Source organism: Vulpes vulpes, unplaced genomic scaffold (assembly GCF_048418805.1).
Source record: "Vulpes vulpes isolate BD-2025 unplaced genomic scaffold, VulVul3 u000000657, whole genome shotgun sequence".
NCBI classification, from domain to species: Eukaryota; Metazoa; Chordata; class Mammalia; order Carnivora; family Canidae; genus Vulpes; species Vulpes vulpes.
This window is the reverse complement of record NW_027325810.1, coordinates 1,641,136-1,657,884: the sequence shown is the minus strand read 5'-3', so window position 1 is coordinate 1,657,884 and position 16,749 is coordinate 1,641,136. Positions and strand designations below refer to the sequence as shown.

At 68.8% G+C, this 16,749-nt stretch overlaps 1 protein-coding gene across 1 annotated transcript in view; it reads left to right on the top strand.

The window, feature by feature from the left end:
• Positions 1-14,976, top strand: part of TGFA (transforming growth factor alpha) — a 77,886-nt gene extending 62,910 nt beyond the window's left edge. Inside the window, exons 3-6 of the mRNA XM_072746170.1 lie at positions 354-474; positions 11,439-11,588; positions 13,265-13,374; positions 14,418-14,976. Coding sequence (XP_072602271.1) covers positions 354-474; positions 11,439-11,588; positions 13,265-13,374; positions 14,418-14,425 — 389 coding nt within the window. The 3' untranslated portion in view covers positions 14,426-14,976. The remainder of the gene's footprint in view (positions 1-353; positions 475-11,438; positions 11,589-13,264; positions 13,375-14,417) is intronic.
• Positions 14,977-16,749: the final 1,773 nt, after the last annotated feature.

The window sequence follows — 16,749 nt, the reverse complement described above, 5'->3', positions numbered from 1 at the left end:
TTTCGCGCCATCCCCTGTTGCCGCTCGGCCTCACCTCGGGGGTCAGGCGCCGCCCGTGACTGCCTTCTGGCTTCTTGCCTCTGAAACGCGGTTCTGGGAAGGCTCTCTTGAAACGAAGGTCGCTGTCGCTTTGCAAAAGTTGAGGTGCGGTGGCGCAGGGCAGGCCCTAAACGCTGGGTCCCTCGGAGAGTCCGTCCAGTGTTCGACATGGTAGGGGCACGGTGCACCCTGCGGGGAGGCACGAGGGGCCGGCGCCCGCGGACCCGGCCCCAGAGACGGGGAGCGCCGAGGACCCCGTGCGGGGGAGCGGGGCGGGGGCCGCGGGTCTGAGCCGCATGTCCTTCTCTCCGCAGCACGCCCGCCCGTGGCCGCCGCAGTGGTGTCCCACTTCAACGACTGTCCGGACTCCCACAGCCAGTTCTGCTTCCATGGAACCTGCAGGTTTCTGGTGCAGGAGGACAAGCCCGCGTGCGTGTAAGTGTCCCCTGCTGTCCCGAGGTCCCAGGGCCGGGGGCGTCCCTGCAGCCCGTGGGAGGAACAGGGACAGCCCCACCACGCGCCTCAGCCAGGAGCTGGGGGCGGGGGGGTGGTCTGCACAACAGGCTGAGCGACACCTGCTTCAAAGCCCGGGGTTGAAGCTCCGGATTCCAGTGGCGGGACCCTGGGGTCGCCGGGGAGCGGGGGCGGGTGGGAGCCTGGGGATCTGCATCTGTAACAAGCACCCGGGGTCACGCCTGGGTTCGGCCGACTCTGAAAAGCCCCGGGTCCAGGCTCCAGGCGTAATCCCCTCGTTGGGGCTTCCGGAGGGCGGGGCGCGGGGTGGGGGCCCGGGGCTCGCAGTGCTCGGCGCCCGTGCCCGGGCTCTTGAGGGAAGCTTCCCTGAGCGGCCGGTGGGGTTTGCCCGGCGGGGAGGACGGGACGGGGAGGCGCCCCAGGCCTGGGCGTCGGGGGACCTGCGGTGGCTCCAGCGGGGAGATGACACTGGAGACAAGTCGGAGGCCGGGGCCTGTGTTCTCTAGGCGGGGGGTCCGCGCTGGTCTGGGGAAAGGGGTGTCTAAGAAGCGCCGTCTGTCCGTCTGCCGTGTAGAACCCCCGGGGGGCGGCAGTCCTCAGCTGCGGGCTCCGGGCCCTCCGGGGCGTCCAGGGACAGCAGCCCGGCCCCCACCCGCTCGGCACCGGCGCCCCCGCCTCACAGTTGCCGCCATCGAGAGCCTCCAGGTGGCCCCTCTGGGTGGGAGGGAACAAAACCCGCCCCCCGCCCCCGTGGGAAGCCACCCATCGTGCGGTCGCCGCTGTTTCCGTGGGTCACAACTGGTAGAAAGGCAGCCGTTGCCCGGTCCAGCGTCACAGAACCAGTGAGGGACGCTGGACCCCACGAGTCGGGCACAGAGGTCGCGCCCGGGTCGCAGAGCAGGAGCTCCCAGCCTCGGTGCCGCGGGTGCGTCCGCCCACCCCATGCTGTGCTTCTGTCCTCCGGAGGCGCAGCTGTATGGACGCGGGCGGGGCCTGGAGCCTCACCGGGGGCCTGACCCGGCCGTGGCCTCCGTCCCCAGCCCGTGAATACAAAGCAGGAGACGATGAGGACGATTACTCGGGGTCACCATTTCTATTAAGTTACACGCAAGGGCCCCCGGGGGCTGACGGCACCGCGTTGTCAGCAGCGCAGTGTGTGCCGGACGCTCGAGCCCACAAAGGCCGCGGTGGCCCAGGAAGCCCCGGTGCGGCCGGGAGCATCGGTGGGGACCCTCGGCGGGGACCGTGGGCCCTCCGGCAGTGCCCAGCGCACCCAGCTGCGCGGCGGAGGCTCCTCTTTGGAGAAAGACGGCGAGTCCCTGCCGCGTTGGGACCAAGTTTCAGCGCAGTTCCTCCCCGGCGCCTTCCGCACCGGCCGGGGCTGCCGCAAGTGCTTCGAGAGCCGCCCGCCGCGAGCGGGTCATCCGATGCGCCCGAGCAGCACCGTCCACGGCGGCGGAGCCCCGGGCAGCGGGCGGTCGCCTCTGAAGGCGGGGGCCCGGGGGGTTTTGTCCTCTTCATTCTGGAAGCCCGGGGAGCTCACCGTCCACCACGTCTACACAGCACTGCGTGTTCACAGTCAGGACGCCTGAGCCCCCGCCGCCCCCACCCCCGTTCACGCTGTAAATGTTACTAATCACGAGCTTTCTGGAAAAGCTGTAGCCGCATGTGGGGCCTGGCTCCCCGCACCCGCATGCAGGGCCGCACGGAGTCCTCACGGCCCCCTTCTCGACTGGGAATCCTTGTGCTTGCTGCATAGACGACCACCTGGGCGGCCCCACGGAAGCCGTCGGCCCAGGGCCCCCGAGCTGCTAAATGGCTGAGCTGAGGGTTCAGTCCGCTCGATTCCAGCCCCCAAACCCGTGTTCTCAGCTCCTGCCCCACGTGGATCTCTGTTTGGCCCTAAAAGCTCACCTGTTTAAACAAAGAGACGGCAGGTCCCCGATGGAGTCACCTGTGCTAAGCCCCCGCCGCTGTCCCCCAGGAGCGAGCTCAGCCGGTCGCCCGGGACGCCCCGGGGCAGCTCCCGTGACAGCACATGCCTAAGGGGCCCCGTGTGCCCCGGAGAGACGAGGCCGCCCACGCAGGTGCCTCCCCCGGCTTCCAGCTGCCGGGCCGACGCGGCCCCGGTCCCACGTCGCTGCAGGACGCCGACGGGATCTCGACATTCGCTCAGCTCAGTCTTGCTCTTGAACGTCTCGAATCACTAGGCTCTTCTGTTTCCAAGAGGGGCATTGGCGTCTGCCCGCCGCACACACAGGGACGTCGGGGTCGCCCCCCAGCCCTCCGCCCGGACCACCCGGCAAGCGCGGGATCTCCAGAAACAGCCGGGCCGTCCATGTGGTTCGGAAAGGCCCGACCACCTGTCGGGAGGCACAGCCCTGCGAGCACTGAGCGCCGCCTGACCTCAGTTTCCCCAGCAGAACTTGGCAGCCCAGGGCGGTAATCGGGCCACAGGTGTGTTCTACGTGGCAGCAGGGGACGATCTGCGTCGTCCTTGAGGAGTTGCAGGAAGTTACCGGCATTTCAGAGGTCAAGTTTCTTTTTTTTTTCTTTTTTAAGATTTTATTTATTTATTCATGAGAGGAGAGAGAGAGAGAGAGAGAGAGAGAGAGAGGGAGATACAAGCAGAGGGAGGAGCAGGCTCCATGCAGGGAGCCCGATGTGGGACTCGATCCCGGGTCTCCAGGATCACGCCCTGGGCCGAAGGTGGCGCTAAACTGCTGAGCCCCCCAGGGATCCCCAGAGGTCAAGTTTCACTGACCCACCACCCTGTCCCCATCCCATCCCCATCCCATCCCATCCCATCTCTGTCCCCATCCTATCACGTCCCTGAACCTGTCCCAGTCCCCGTCCCCATCCCATCCCCATCCCATCCCCATCTCCATCCCCATGCCCATCCCCATCCCATCCCCATCCCGTCCCCATCCCATACCTGTCCCCATCCCATCCCCATCCCATACCTGTCGCCATCCCATACCCGTCCCCATCCCGTCCCCATCCCATACTGGTCCCCATCCCCATCCCACACCCGTCCGCATCCCATCCCTGTCCCCATCCCATACCCATCCCCATCCCATACCCATCCCATACTGGTCCCCATCCCCATCCCATCCCCATCCCCATCCCATCCCTGTCCCCATCCCATACCCATCCCGTCCCTGTCCCCATCCCATACCCATCCCCATCCCATCCCTGTCCCCATCCCATACCCGTCCCCATCCCATCCCTGTCCCCATCCCATACCCGTCCCCATCCCCATCCCACACCCGTCCGCATCCCATCCCTGTCCCCATCCCATACCCATCCCCATCCCATCCCTGTCCCCATCCCATACCCGTCCCCATCCCATCCCTGTCCCCATCCCATACCCGTCCCCATCCCCATCCCACACCCGTCCCCATCCCATCCCTGTCCCCATCCCATACCCATCCCGTCCCTGTCCCCATCCCATACCCGTCCCCATCCCTATCCCAGTCCCATCCCCGTCCCCATCCCATCCCCGTCCCTGTCCCATCCCCGTCCCCATCCCATCCCTGTCCCTGTCCCATCACCGCCCCATCCCCATCCCGTCCCGTCCCAGTTCACCCTCCCCGGGTCTCACCCCCATGGCTCCCCACTGCCCCGTGCTGATGCGGGTGTGGGCCCTGACCCACTCTGCTCACCGTGTGAGCTTGGACACCTGGTGGGGACGGGACGATGCCACGGACCCTTGTGTCTGCAGTTCCTAGAAGACTGGGATAACTAATCCCCCCCAGAGCGGGAACTCCCAGTCTGGGCCGAGAGCGGAACCTTCTGTCCCCGCTTGCGTGAACCGCCCCTTGGGTTGCTGACACTCACTCGGGCCACTACAACCAGCCTTCCTTCGAGGCCGGCCGGCCGCGTCACGGCCTTATAAAGGCCCGTAGTGACCCGAGATCATAATCGAAGAAGCGGGGCTCCTTCTAAGCTACTGTCGTGCCTCAGCCCTGTTTTCTATGAGAAGGACGGTCTTCAGGATTCCGGAGAACCTGGAATGACGTCTCACCCCGAAGTGTGAGCTGGAGTCAGAGCACACAGCCCGGCAGACGTCAGACGCAGCCGTCGGCGGTGAGCGAAATCCTTGGGCCCCACGTTTCGGCTGAACCGCGGGCGGCGCTTGCGGCTTCCTTCAGTAGGTCCCCGCGGGGACAGCAGGAGCACGCGGGAACGGATTTCCAAGGACAGCAAAGCCCCAGGAGTGCGGGGTAGGGACTTGTATGGCCTTTCCCCGGGGCACACTCAGCCCGGGGGCCGCTGCCTGCGGGGCCTTGGAACAACGGAGAACTGTCGGAGAAAGACGCCCAGGTGACCTGTCCCGAGGGTTCCCGGGGCTCACCCCGTGGCAGCCGGTCCGCAGCTTCCCTCCTGCGACGTGCTCTGCGGTGCCCGAACCCCAACTTCACGTTCCCGCAGCAAACACGGGTTGCTGAGCCAAAGGAACCCTGCCCCGTGGGCCAGGCCGGGCACGTTGTCGGGGGCTCCGCACAGAGGCCAGCGTCATGCAGGGACATGCCCTCCGCCCCAGCCGGCTGCGACACCACCGAGGAGGGGAGTGCGAGGTGGAGGTGCGGGCAGGCGGGGCCCGGGCCACGTGGCGCAGATCTACGTCCCGGCGAGCGGCGGGCGGTGCAGGGGCCACGCAGTCGACGTTGGGGCACCGGGCAGCTCCGTTGGCAGGGCCTGCGACTCTTGATCTCGGGGTCTTGAGTTCAAGCTCCACATTGGGTGTAAAAAATACGGGAAGAAGTCACGAGGTCGTGCCATCCGTAGGCCTGGAGAAGGGGCGCGTCCTCACTCCCGCGCTGCCCCCAGCAGGAGCGCACCCCAGGGCCCCGCAGGCACCAGGCGACGAACGGGCCTCGAGCCCGTGTGGCTCCACGGTCTGTTCCATGAGGCGTCCCGTTGCGGGGCCCTGTCCCGTGCACATCGTCTGCAGCACAAACAGAGGCGCGTACAGTCGGGTGACGGCCTGTCGGGGTCCGTGATGCCAGAGCTGGATACGGCCTGAGCCGGAAGGGTTTGGGACACACATCGATGTGCGACATTTGAAACGACCTCCCAGTCCTCTAACGACGTGGTGACGAGATGGAAATGACATGGCGAGACAAGACTGCAAAAAAAAAAAAAAAAAAGGAAACGACGATATTAAAAACTACATAGAAATAGCTCAAAAGGGAACATGTCAGTTTGCCCCTAGGGGACGTGGGGTCAACGAGTGTGGGCTTTTTCTTTTTTTCCCGCTTTATTGTAATATATGCACTTCCCAGTTTGCGTAGAAACGTTCCTTTTCCAGTTGGAGAAAATTTATAAGAAAAAAGAAAGAAAGCGTTTGGGAGCGTAGCCCTCTAGGCATCATCATGTTCCTTGGAAATTGGAAAAGAGCCTTGTGACCGGGGAAAGAGAGGACGTCCGCGGACGGCAAGGCTCGCACGCGGGCCCGCGGCCGGGGGGACAGAAAAGGCGCCTCGAGGATCATTTCTCTCTTCTTGTTCACGCGGGGAGGCCTCCAGCCACAGTTTGCTCCTAGGAGAAGCACCAAAGCCATCTTGACGGGGGAACAAAAATGACAAGGCCTCGGGGCCCCCGGCCGGAGCCACTGCCTTCCTCTGCGGCCCCCGCGACCTCCTTTTCCCTTCCTTGTACGCGGCTTTCGTTTTGGTTATTTGGGGGGTAAAAAGCCTGAACGGGATCCCAGGGCCTCGTTGCAGAATCAGGAAGACGAAACGGCATTCCAGGGTCTGCGTTTGGTAAAACCCACGGCACACGGGTGAAGCCGGTCAAAGGATGTGAGAAAATGCTCCACCTTACACGCTCTCCATTGCCGCTCGTGATAAAACAGCTGCCGTTGGGTTCAGATTCTGCCCCTTGTCCCGCGCCTGGCTTGGGGCGGCCCGTTGTGCAGGCACCGCCCTGGGGAAGGGTCCAGAGAGGGACGGACGGACGGACGGAGGGACGCGGCAGGTCTGGGTTGCCGGGTCCTGACCTGCGTGCTTCAGTCACACCAGTGCCTCAGTGGTTCTCCGCCGGGTGCATCCTAGACTCCCCGGGGCGCAGTCCTGCTGGCGGAGCCTCTGGGGTGGCCTCGGCCCTGGCATCCTCCACGTCTTCCCGCGGGTTCCACCACGCAGTCGGGCGGGAACCGGGGCCGGCTTGCGGTCAAGGAGGGACGGCCGCTGGGTCAGCGCGATTCCTTCGTGACCCGGCGCAGTGACTCTTCCCCTCCTCGTGAGACTTGTCCCTGGAATAACCGGCACAATCAAGCCTCGTGTCAGTAGAACCTTGGGAAGTTGGTTTTTTGTTTTTTTTTTTTTGAAAAAAAAAAGGTACGTCACCAACCTTTTCTTTTCCCAACCTCATAAAAAAGCACCTGGCAGCATCGCCATGACCCCGGGCGTCAGGCGGGCAGGAGGCAGGACCCCCCCACCCCACGGCCAGGACGCGTCAACTGTGGCCCTCGGCTCTGGCTGCCACGGGCACCCCCTGGGAGCGCGGAAACCAGCAGGCCCGACCGGCCTCCCGCGGGTTCTGACGCCGCGGCCCGGACCTAGGGGTGGCGTCGGGCTCCCGAGGCGACGGCAGCGCGCAGCCAACCTGGATGTCGCTAGGAGGCCCTCGTGGTGGGTGGCTCCCGCCTCCGCCTCCTCACCGTTACCTCTGGCCTTTTCTCCAAGCCACCGGGTCTCAGGCCTGGGTGGAGGGACCCGAGGACCGCGGCCGGCAGCTCTCGCGCCCCTGCCGCAGTCGGCCGCTCGGGGCGAGGACCCACTCGCTCTTCCCCGAGCGCGCCCAGGCCGGGACCCGCAGGGTCGTGGTCGGGTGCAGCCGCGTCCCCCGGGCTTCGCGGGGCAGTGCTCGCCACGTGCACGCTGGGCTCCCTGAGCCCCTGAGGCTGAGACGTGCGTGATCACGACTGTGCCCGTGCGGGACGGAGACGTGCCGGTGGACACGACGGCTTCCAACGAGCCGGAGCCCCTCCAGGGGCAGCTTGGGGCCGGGCGGGCTGGCAAGGGCCCGGCACACAAACGGTGGGGGGCTCCCCTGGGAGGAAGACGGGGGGAGGCGGCAGCAGGTGAGCCAGCCGGGGCTGTGTCTCCCGCGCGTGGGGATGGATGGTGCAGCCCGTGAGCCGGGGCGGGCGACTGGCGGCGCCGCAGCGAGGGGACCGAGCCGTCCGCCGTTCCCTCTGCACTGAGGCTCGGAGCTTGGCGCGAAAGCAGTGCCCCAGGTTGCCCTCCGCGCCATGAAGACCGTGGCAGGACCCCAGAGAGGTCGCCTCCCTGGGGGATCATTAGGTCTTAACCCTGGCAGCCCCCCACCCCCTTGTCCCTAAGCAGCCCCGGCCTCACCTGCGTGCGTGACTGTTGGGAGTAAGAGACGCGGCTTCCCGGAGGAGCGGGCGCGGGGCAGGATGGCCGCCTTGTGCGCATCGGCCGGAGGCCACCGTCGTTTAACCGGGATCCTCGGAGCCCCCCGCTGATGGTCCGCGCGGCAGGTGTGCAGAGGCCCCGGCGGGAGGTGTCAGGGGTCGTGTCTCCAGAGCCTGCAGGCCAGAGGAGGGGCGCCCGGACCTGCTGCACAGCCTGGGGAGCTGCGTGGGCCCCCTGGGGACGTGCCATGGCCCGGCGCAGACTCCCGTGAGGGCCCTGAGACCCCTGAGACCCCAAAAGTGCAGGCTCCCCGGCAGCTCCTGTGCTGCCCCAGCCTGCAGGCCTGCAAGCACCTGTGGGAGCCAAGAGGCAAGGGCCAGGCCGCGGAGGACGGCGGCCCAAGGGTCAGGATCCTGGGGCACCCGGGGCAGGCCGGGGCCCCTCGAGCTGCGGCCTGAGGGGTGTAGGGACAGGGCGGCGGAGGGCAGTCGTCCCGGTGGCCGTGCGTCCATCCGTGGGTCTGTCCGTGTGTCTGTGCACATGCACTGAGCGCTGCTTGATGCTGGCGGGTGGCAGGTGGGCTGGGCGCAGGTGACGGGGGCACCGCGGGGAGGGGCAGGTGTGGCGGGGTCAGGCCTTGGCGAGAGCTTGGCCGGTGGGGCCCGGGTGGCTCAGAGGATGAGCAGCCGCCGCGGGTTTGGGCTCCGGGGCTGACCCCGCGGGGCTGCGGGCCTGGGCGGGCCTGGGGGACTGCGGGGCTGTGGGGCTCAGGGGCTGCGGGTGGGTCCTGCTGAGGCCTGTGCCTCCGCCCTCCACCCCCACCCCACGCGGGCGCTCTCTCGCCCTCCTGGCCTCCCCCTGAAATAAGTCGCTCTTTCAGAAGCAGGTAGGGGTTGATCCGGTCTCCTGGTTCCACCGTTGCAGTTTGGGGGGCGCAGCCTGGAATGCGCAGGAACCCAAACGGGGTGGAAGCCTGTCCCTGAGCCACCTGTCCCAGAGCCATGTGTCCCTGAGCCATTGTCCCCCAGCCACCTGTCCCCCTGCCACCTGTCCCCCCAGCCACCTGTCCCCCCAGCCACCTGTCCCCCAGCCACCTGTCCTGAGCCACCTGTCCCCCAGCCACGTGTCCCCAGCCACCTGTCCCCCAGCCACCTGTCCCCCCAGCCACCTGTCCCCCAGCCACCTGTCCCCCCAGCCACCTGTCCCCCAGCCACCTGTCCTGAGCCACCTGTCCCCCAGCCACGTGTCCCCAGCCACCTGTCCCCCAGCCACCTGTCCCCCCAGCCACCTGTCCCCCAGCCACCTGTCCCCCAGCCACCTGTCCTGAGCCACCTGTCCCCCAGCCACCTCTCCCCCAGCCACCTGTCCCCCAGCCACCTGTCCTGAGCCACCTGTCCCCCAGCCACCTGTCCCCAGCCACCTGTCCCCCAGCCACCTGTCCCCCAGCCACCTGTCCCCCCAGCCACCTGTCCTGAGCCACCTGTCCCCCAGCCACCTGTCCCCAGCCACCTGTCCCCCAGCCACCTGTCCCCCCAGCCACCTGTCCTGAGCCACCTGTCCCCCAGCCACCTGTCCCCAGCCACCTGTCCCCCAGCCACCTGTCCCCCAGCCACCTGTCCTGAGCCACCTGTCCCCCAGCCACCTGTCCTGAGCCACCTGTCCCCAGCCACCTGTCCCCCAGCCACCTGTCCCCAGCCACCTGTCCCCCAGCCACCTGTCCCCAGCCACCTGTCCCCAGCCACCTGTCCCCCAGCCACCTGTCCCCAGCCACCTGTCCCCAGCCACCTGTCCCCCAGCCACCTGTCCTGAGCCACCTGTCCCCCAGCCACCTGTCCCCCAGCCACCTGTCCCCAGCCACCTGTCCCCCAGCCACCTGTCCTGAGCCACCTGTCCCCCTGCCACCTGTCCCGAGCCACCTGTCCCGAGCCACCTGTCCCCAGCCACCTCTCCCCCAGCCACCTGTCCCCAGCCACCTGTCCCCCAGCCACCTGTCCCCCAGCCACCTGTCCTGAGCCACCTGTCCCCCTGCCACCTGTCCCCAGCCACCTGTTCCCGAGCCACCTGTTTCCTGAGCCACCTGTCCCCCAGCCACCTGTCCCCCAGCCACCTGTCCCGAGCCACCTGTCCTGAGCCACCTGTCCCCCCAGCCACCTGTTCCCGAGCCACCTGTTTCCTGAGCCACCTGTCCCCCAGCCACCTGTCCTCCAGCCACCTGTCCCCGAGCCACCTGTTTCCTAAGCCACCTGTCCCCCGAGCTGGACAGGCGCCTCGACCACCGTGCGTGGATGGGGGGAGCATGTGCGCCAGGCCAGGACCCCTAACAGGATGAGGGCCCGACTGCTACCCGCAGACCCCGGCCAGGAGGGCAGGTGCCAGGGCCGCGGGGTAACATGCCTGAGAGCAGCGTCCGCCGTCCCCGGAGGCCTTGGGCAGCACGTCCCGTGCACCTCGGTGATGACGTGACCTGCTGCTCTGGCCTGAGCGTCGCCGCATCAACACGGAGCGAAGCCTGTGCCGCAGAGACGACACCGTGTTGCCCCCCCCCCCCCCGGGCTTAGGGGACCGCAAAGCCCCGCACGATGCTGCCAGGCCCCGCAGCCCCTTCGTCTCCCTCATTCTTCGAGGTGAAGGTCACAGACCAGCTGCTGCGTCCAGAGGGGCCTCCCGGGAAGAAAAGGGAGAAGGTGGCTGCCGTGGCCACGCTGGGGGAAACACAGGTCGGCCTCCGTGTGCGACTGGGGCGCAAGTCCCTGCGGGAAGGAGGCCCCCCGAGGCCGCGGTGACCCCACGTTCTGTACAGTAGCCAAGTCAGCAGGACGGAGGGACCCGTGCGGGGGCCGCAAGCAAGTATCTTCTGTTGAAAAGAATCGGGGCTGGGGGGGGACCACCTGCATCGGGAAACGACCATCCCCTCCTCGGCCGACCCGGTCCCAGGGACTCACCCCACGGCGGCCCCAGGGATGGAGGTCCGGGAGGCAGTGGGAGCGAGAGCTGCACGCAGGGAGCAGCCTGGGCCTCCACACACGCACACGGGAGGGCGAAGGAGCCTGTGATACCCGTGATCGTGATGCTGTGCCCTCTGCGGGGCCGTGCCCTCCATGTGGGGCCGTGCTCTCTACGGGGCCGTGCCCTCTCCGGGGGCCGCTTGTCCGCAGCTCCAGCTCCGTCCTGCCCCCACGGATCCTCCAGGGCGGAGCAGGCCGGGCGTCGCTGGAACGGGCTGGCTTCTCAGGCCCTGCCTTCGCAGAGGTGGCCCAGCCCGCTGCAGCCCGAGCCCCGCGTGCCCCCCGCCTCCGTACATGCTCAGGGCTGACGGAATTCGATGAAGACGGTGGCACAGCAAAGCGCAGCCCGTGCGTGTCTCCTGCGGGTTAGCGTGGTTTCCACTCGTCATCAAACTCCGAATACGTGCACTTAGTTCAGAAACAGCCCGGATTCCTGTGGGTGCCAGAGCGGCCTGGGGACCTAACTCACTGGCCGCCCTGTCGCCGGCGTCTGACACGGTGACGACCGAGCGCCTTTTCCTTTCTTCCCCAGCTGCCACTCCGGGTACGTCGGGGCGCGCTGTGAGCACGCCGACCTCCTGGCCGTGGTGGCCGCCAGCCAGAAGAAGCAGGCCATCACCGCCCTGGTGGCGGTCTCCATCGTGGCCCTGGCCGTCCTCATCATCGCGTGTGTGCTGATACAGTAAGTAGGTGCTGCCCCCGACGGCGGGCCCCGCGGGCATCTGTGGGCGCCCAGCTCATGGCCGCCTGCCCGAGTGGAGGAAGGGCCCATCCCAGGAGGGTCCTCACTGCGGTCGCCGGACGCCGGTGCACAGCAGGTGCATGCAGTGTCCCCGGGGCTGGGCTTGCAGGCCTCGTGGTGACGTGCCGGGGGACTGGGAGGGCTCCAGCCTCCTCTGCGCCGGGGCTCTCTGCGGGTCCCACGGCCGCGGCGAAGGTCGGGGTTGCCGTGTGGACAGGTCCCCGATGGCCCTTCCCTCTGCACTTGCCTCCCCGCCGCCCCTCACCCTGCGTCCCTGGGGGCCCTCCCGCACCTCCACCAAGGGAGGCCCCTGCCCTGCGCCCTGGCCCGGCTCTCCGCAGAGGGGGACGCCCCCGTGCTGTGGTGGCAGCGTGGGCCGCGGGCCTCCCCGGAAGTGCCCACACACGCCCGTCACGGAGCAGGCCCTGGGCGTCATCGGCTCGGGTGCCGCACCTCCGTAGCACCGGGGCCGGGGAGGGCTGCGTGGTGACGAAGGTGCAGACGGAGGCCCCGAGGGGCCGGGACAGACGGTCGTGAGGCCCTGGCCTGCGTTGGTTAGTGGCCATTGGGGCGACACACGCGCCTCTGGGGCCGCAGTGAGCAAGTGCGGGCCTCGGGGGCAGGGGTGAGGCTGCCCTCCCCGCCCCTTGCCCTTCGCCGTGTGTCCCGCCCGCGTGCTGGGAAGGGCAGCGGTCAGGCCTGCGCCCCACGAGGGCACCCCCAAGGGCCGCCCACCTGCGCCCGCTGTCGCTCCCAGGCGCCTGCCTGGCCAGGAGTCCCAGAGCCTCGGGGACAAGCTGGGGGCCCCTGGGAGCTTGTCCCGAGGGATCTAGAAGCAGGTTTTCCCAGGGTCTCTGCAGACGGAAACGAGGCGGGAAGGCGGGGCGGCCTCTCTCCCAGGGAGGCAGCGGGTCCTGTCCCTCTGCCCCTCCCCGGCCCACCCTTGCTCGAGGCCGAGGCCGGGAGCCCCCACCCCACCCAGCTGCCGGGGCTGCAGCCTGCGGCCTCCTGACTCACGGTTGGTGGCGACCAGCTTGTGTGGAGGCCTCGCCTCACCACCTGGGTGACCCTTGCTAGGACGTGGCTGGACCCAGTCCCCCACCAGCTGCCCGCGGAAGGGATCCCTGGACCCCCCGGGCCTCGGCCTCGCGACTCAGGAGGGCGCCGTGCCACACAGACGGCGCTGGCTGCCCAGGACGGAGGGTCTCAGGCTCTTGCTCCACTGCCCCGAGATGCGGGGCCCTGGGCTGGACCATGAGACGCCAGCGGGCCCCGGGAGGGTGGCCGAGCGACGGGCCCACTTCCTCGCTGGCTCCTGGGCCCCCGCCCAGCAGGAAGCCCTGCCCGGTCCCACGGGGTGGGCGGAGCCCGAGGCCCACGGGGCCCGCGGGGACAGCTCCAGGGGTCTCCACGTCAGCTGCGTCCCACGCGGCACTTGCTTCTCTGCCCGCCAGCCCGCGTGCTGCTCCGCCGCGGCACGAACGGCCTGCACCCAGCTGGAAGGCTGCGCGCTGAGCTGCTCGCCCGCCCGGGGCCCCCGCGGGAAGGCCGGGCCCGTGCCACGGCGCCCCCGTGCCCGAGCCCCGCACAGCCCGTCCTCTGCCCTCTGCCCACAGCTGCTGCCAGGTCCGGAAGCACTGTGAGTGGTGCCAGGCCCTCCTGTGCCGGCACGAGAAGCCCAGCGCCCTGCTGAAGGGAAGGGCCGCCTGCTGCCACTCGGAGACAGGTAAGGGGGGTAAGGGGCCGCCCCAGGGGCACAGCAGACAGAGGAGCCCCCTTCCCCCCCACCTCCCCTCACCTCCCCAGGGCAGGGGCCAGGCAGGGGCGGCTTGTTCAGTCTCCAGGAGCCTCTTGAGGATGCTAACGCGTTAGCCCTTATGGCCTTGGGAGGGTTTGTGAATGACGCGGGTAAACTGAGTCAGCCAAAGGTGTGCTTGGGTCCGACCGTGAGCCACAGGGGCCTCTGCGGGCCCCACTCCCCGTCTCCCCCACGGCCTCGGAGGACCGTCCATAGAGCTGGTGAAGCTTCCGTATTGTCGTCGGGCACCAGGAGGAACGTTGCTTGAGCCTTTTAAGAGGACTTGCAGATGCTGCCCCATCTGTGCGCACCTCGGGGCGGACGTAACGGGAGGAAGTTCCGAGCCCCGGGGAGTCAGCGGTGGAGCGTCTGCCTTCAGCTCAGGGCGTGACCCCGGGGTCCCGGGATCGAGTCCCGCGTCGGGCTCCCTGCAGAGAGCCTGCTTCTCCCTCCACCTGGGTCTCTGCCTCTCTCTGTCTCAGGAATAAATGGATAAAATCCCTCCCCCCCCCTCAAAAAAATGGGTGGAGGAAGCTTCTCACCAATGTTCCTCTCTGCCCACATCTGGGAGGACGTGGGCCCTGAGCCTCGGATAGGTCTGGCCTCCCAGAGACACCCCGGCCGAAGCTCCCCGGGACGCCGTCCTCCCCACTCCGGAGGGACAGGGAGGGAGCAGGGCAGGGAGACGTCGGGGAGGCTGGCCTCCAGAGGCCCCGTTGGGAGACACTAGGGGGCCCGAGGGGAAGCCGCCTCCCGGGAGCCGACCACGGGCTGGCCACCGTCCTCCAGGGCACCAGGCCCCCAGCGCGGTCGTGCCCCCCACCGCCCCGCCCCCCGCCCCTGCCGGCCCGGCCCGTGGCTCCAGGGACACAGTGTCAGGAGCCGCGGCCCCGGTGGTGGAGGCCGAGGACCGAGGCGAGGCCCGAGAGCCTGTGGGCAGCCCTGGACTCACCGTGTGTCCTTCCTTGCAGCCGTCTGAGGAGCCGGGGCGTCTGGCCGGGTCGCCGTGGCAGCCGAGGGGAGCGGCTTCTCCGGGACCAGCCGACAGACCTCGCCACCCTGCCAGCCCCCCCGCGCAGCCTGTCTTCGGCCCCCGCGACTGCCGGGAGCTCTGAGCTTGGGGTCGTCGGGTGCGACCCAGATGAGACATCGGGGGGCCACGGCGATAGGACGGGTCCCAGCACAACCACACGGCTGACCCGGCTGCGCCCTGTGCCCGGGCCGCGGGGGTCCTGCGGGTCACGGAGGCCTCCCTTCCGCGGCCCCATCCCTCGGTGGCGTGTTCCCACCAGCCCCGGAGGGTGCCGGCCGGCCCCGAGGGCTTCCCCGCACCCGCCTCCGGGAGGAGAAGGCGGGGAGGGGGCTGCTTGTCCCGCACCCCGTCGCCGAGGCCCCCCAGGCCGCCGCAGCCCGGAGACGACCCCTGGACCGTGGGGTCGGCGCAGGTCTCCCAAGTGGGCGTAAAGAGCCCCGACCCTTCCCGACGCCCGCGCGCGCCGCGGTGGTGCCCGTGGAGCTGGGGGCCGCTCGGGGCAGCTGAGGCTCCGGGACGGGCCCCGGGCGCGTGGTGGCGAGGGCGGGCCGGGCCGGGTGCACAGCGGGTCAGTGCCCCCAGGCAGCCCCGCCGGGTCCCCGCACGCCCAGCCAGGAGGCGCCGGGAGAGCCCAGGGACGCGGCCGCACCCGTGAAGGGGGCGTCCTCCCCCGCGTCGTTGCCCCGTCGACCTGTCGCTTTATTTTTAAAAGGAAAATTTAACTTTTCTATTTATTTTCCAGCATTAGGAGCAACATCCCCGTGATTTGTTTGGTTTTTTTTGTTTTTGGTTTTGGTTTTGGTTTTGCCCTTTCCATTCAGGATGCTGGTAATTTTATTAACAAAAACTCTAACAAGTCACCTCCCAAGGGGCGGGTCTCACCCCCCCCAGAAGGCGAAACTGTCCTGGGGGCGTCTGGGGGCGTCGTGACCCGCGGGCCTGCCTGGGGAGCCCACTGGTTCCCTCCAGCCGAGCAGCGGGATTTTCACTGAAATCGGTCATTTTCACTGAAATCGGCAAACAGCGGCAGTGAGGCACCACGGGAGGCCCTTGGGCGGCGGGACTCGGCTCCCTGGTGTCTGGAGCGGAAGATCTCGGTGTACGGGCCCGCCGGCTCCCCACGTCCCGAAAGGGGCCTCTAGAATGTCAGGTTGGCTTCAATCTTCCATCGGGCGACCGTCCCCCGTGGACTCTCGTCCCCCGTCTGTCCGTTCCGCTGGACCGTCCCCAGGTCCTCCAGCCGAGGCAGGAGCGCCGGAGCCGCCCTAGGGCAGCAAGCGGCCGGCGACCTTGGAGGGGACGGGCGGGGGCTGCGGCCGCTGTGTGGACCCCCCCACGGCCCCCCACGGCCCCCGGCCCTGTCCTCGGCCGATCGAGTCGGACGGGAGAGCCCCGGACCCGACTCTCCTCAGTCTTTCCCAGAGCAGTGGAGGCCACGGGGCTCTGCTGACGCGCTTGGCGGGCCCCCGGCCCAGGCTTGGGGCGTCCGGCCCTCGCGGAGGCTGGGGAGGGGAGGACGGGAGCCTCTGGCTTCCCCGCGGGCCATCGCCTTGGGCCAGGCCATGGGCAGGGGGCGGGGGGGCGCCGTGGCTCCCGGGGCGGTGCCCTGAGACCGGCAGGTGCAGGACGGTCCGCGGCAGAGGCCGGGTGAGGGCGGGCGGGGCTGAGCGCCCCGGAAGCCCTGTGCGCCCCAGAAAGTGCAGGAGTCCGTGCCCTGCGGGGCGCCGGTGCTCCCGCGGCAGCTGGATGGGTGCCCCCTTCCGGGGGGCGTCTCAGGACCGTGCCGACGGCTCCTGCGTCTGCGCCGCCCCGAAGCCCGGGGTTCTGATCAGGGCTCCCTTCCGGGGTGACCCGGCCACGGGGCGGGAGCGGGGCTGCTCCCCGCGTCTGTCTCGGGAAGAGGAAAGGGGAGAGGGTGCTCGGGACTCTCCCGTGGGGCCTGGCCTGGCCCCACAGGACACGCGGGCCTCCGGGTGAAGGGCACACAGCCACCAGCCCTGGCCCCCGCAGGAGGAGGGATCGAGAGGCGCCGGGAGCCGGGCAGGTGCGGCCCCTGGGGACGGTGCCCTCCGAGGCGGGGGGGGGGGGGGGGGGGGTAGCGCTGGCATCTCCCGGGGCTCCCGGCCGGGTTGTCTCCGGAACCTGGGCCACCAGCCGCCCCTCCCCCCCGGCAGTTCTGGCAGAAACGGACCGACAAGCTCCCCGTGCGGCTCGCCCCCCTGCCCTGTGGCTCGGGCCGGGCCCTGAGCCCTGCACCCACTCAGCAGGGG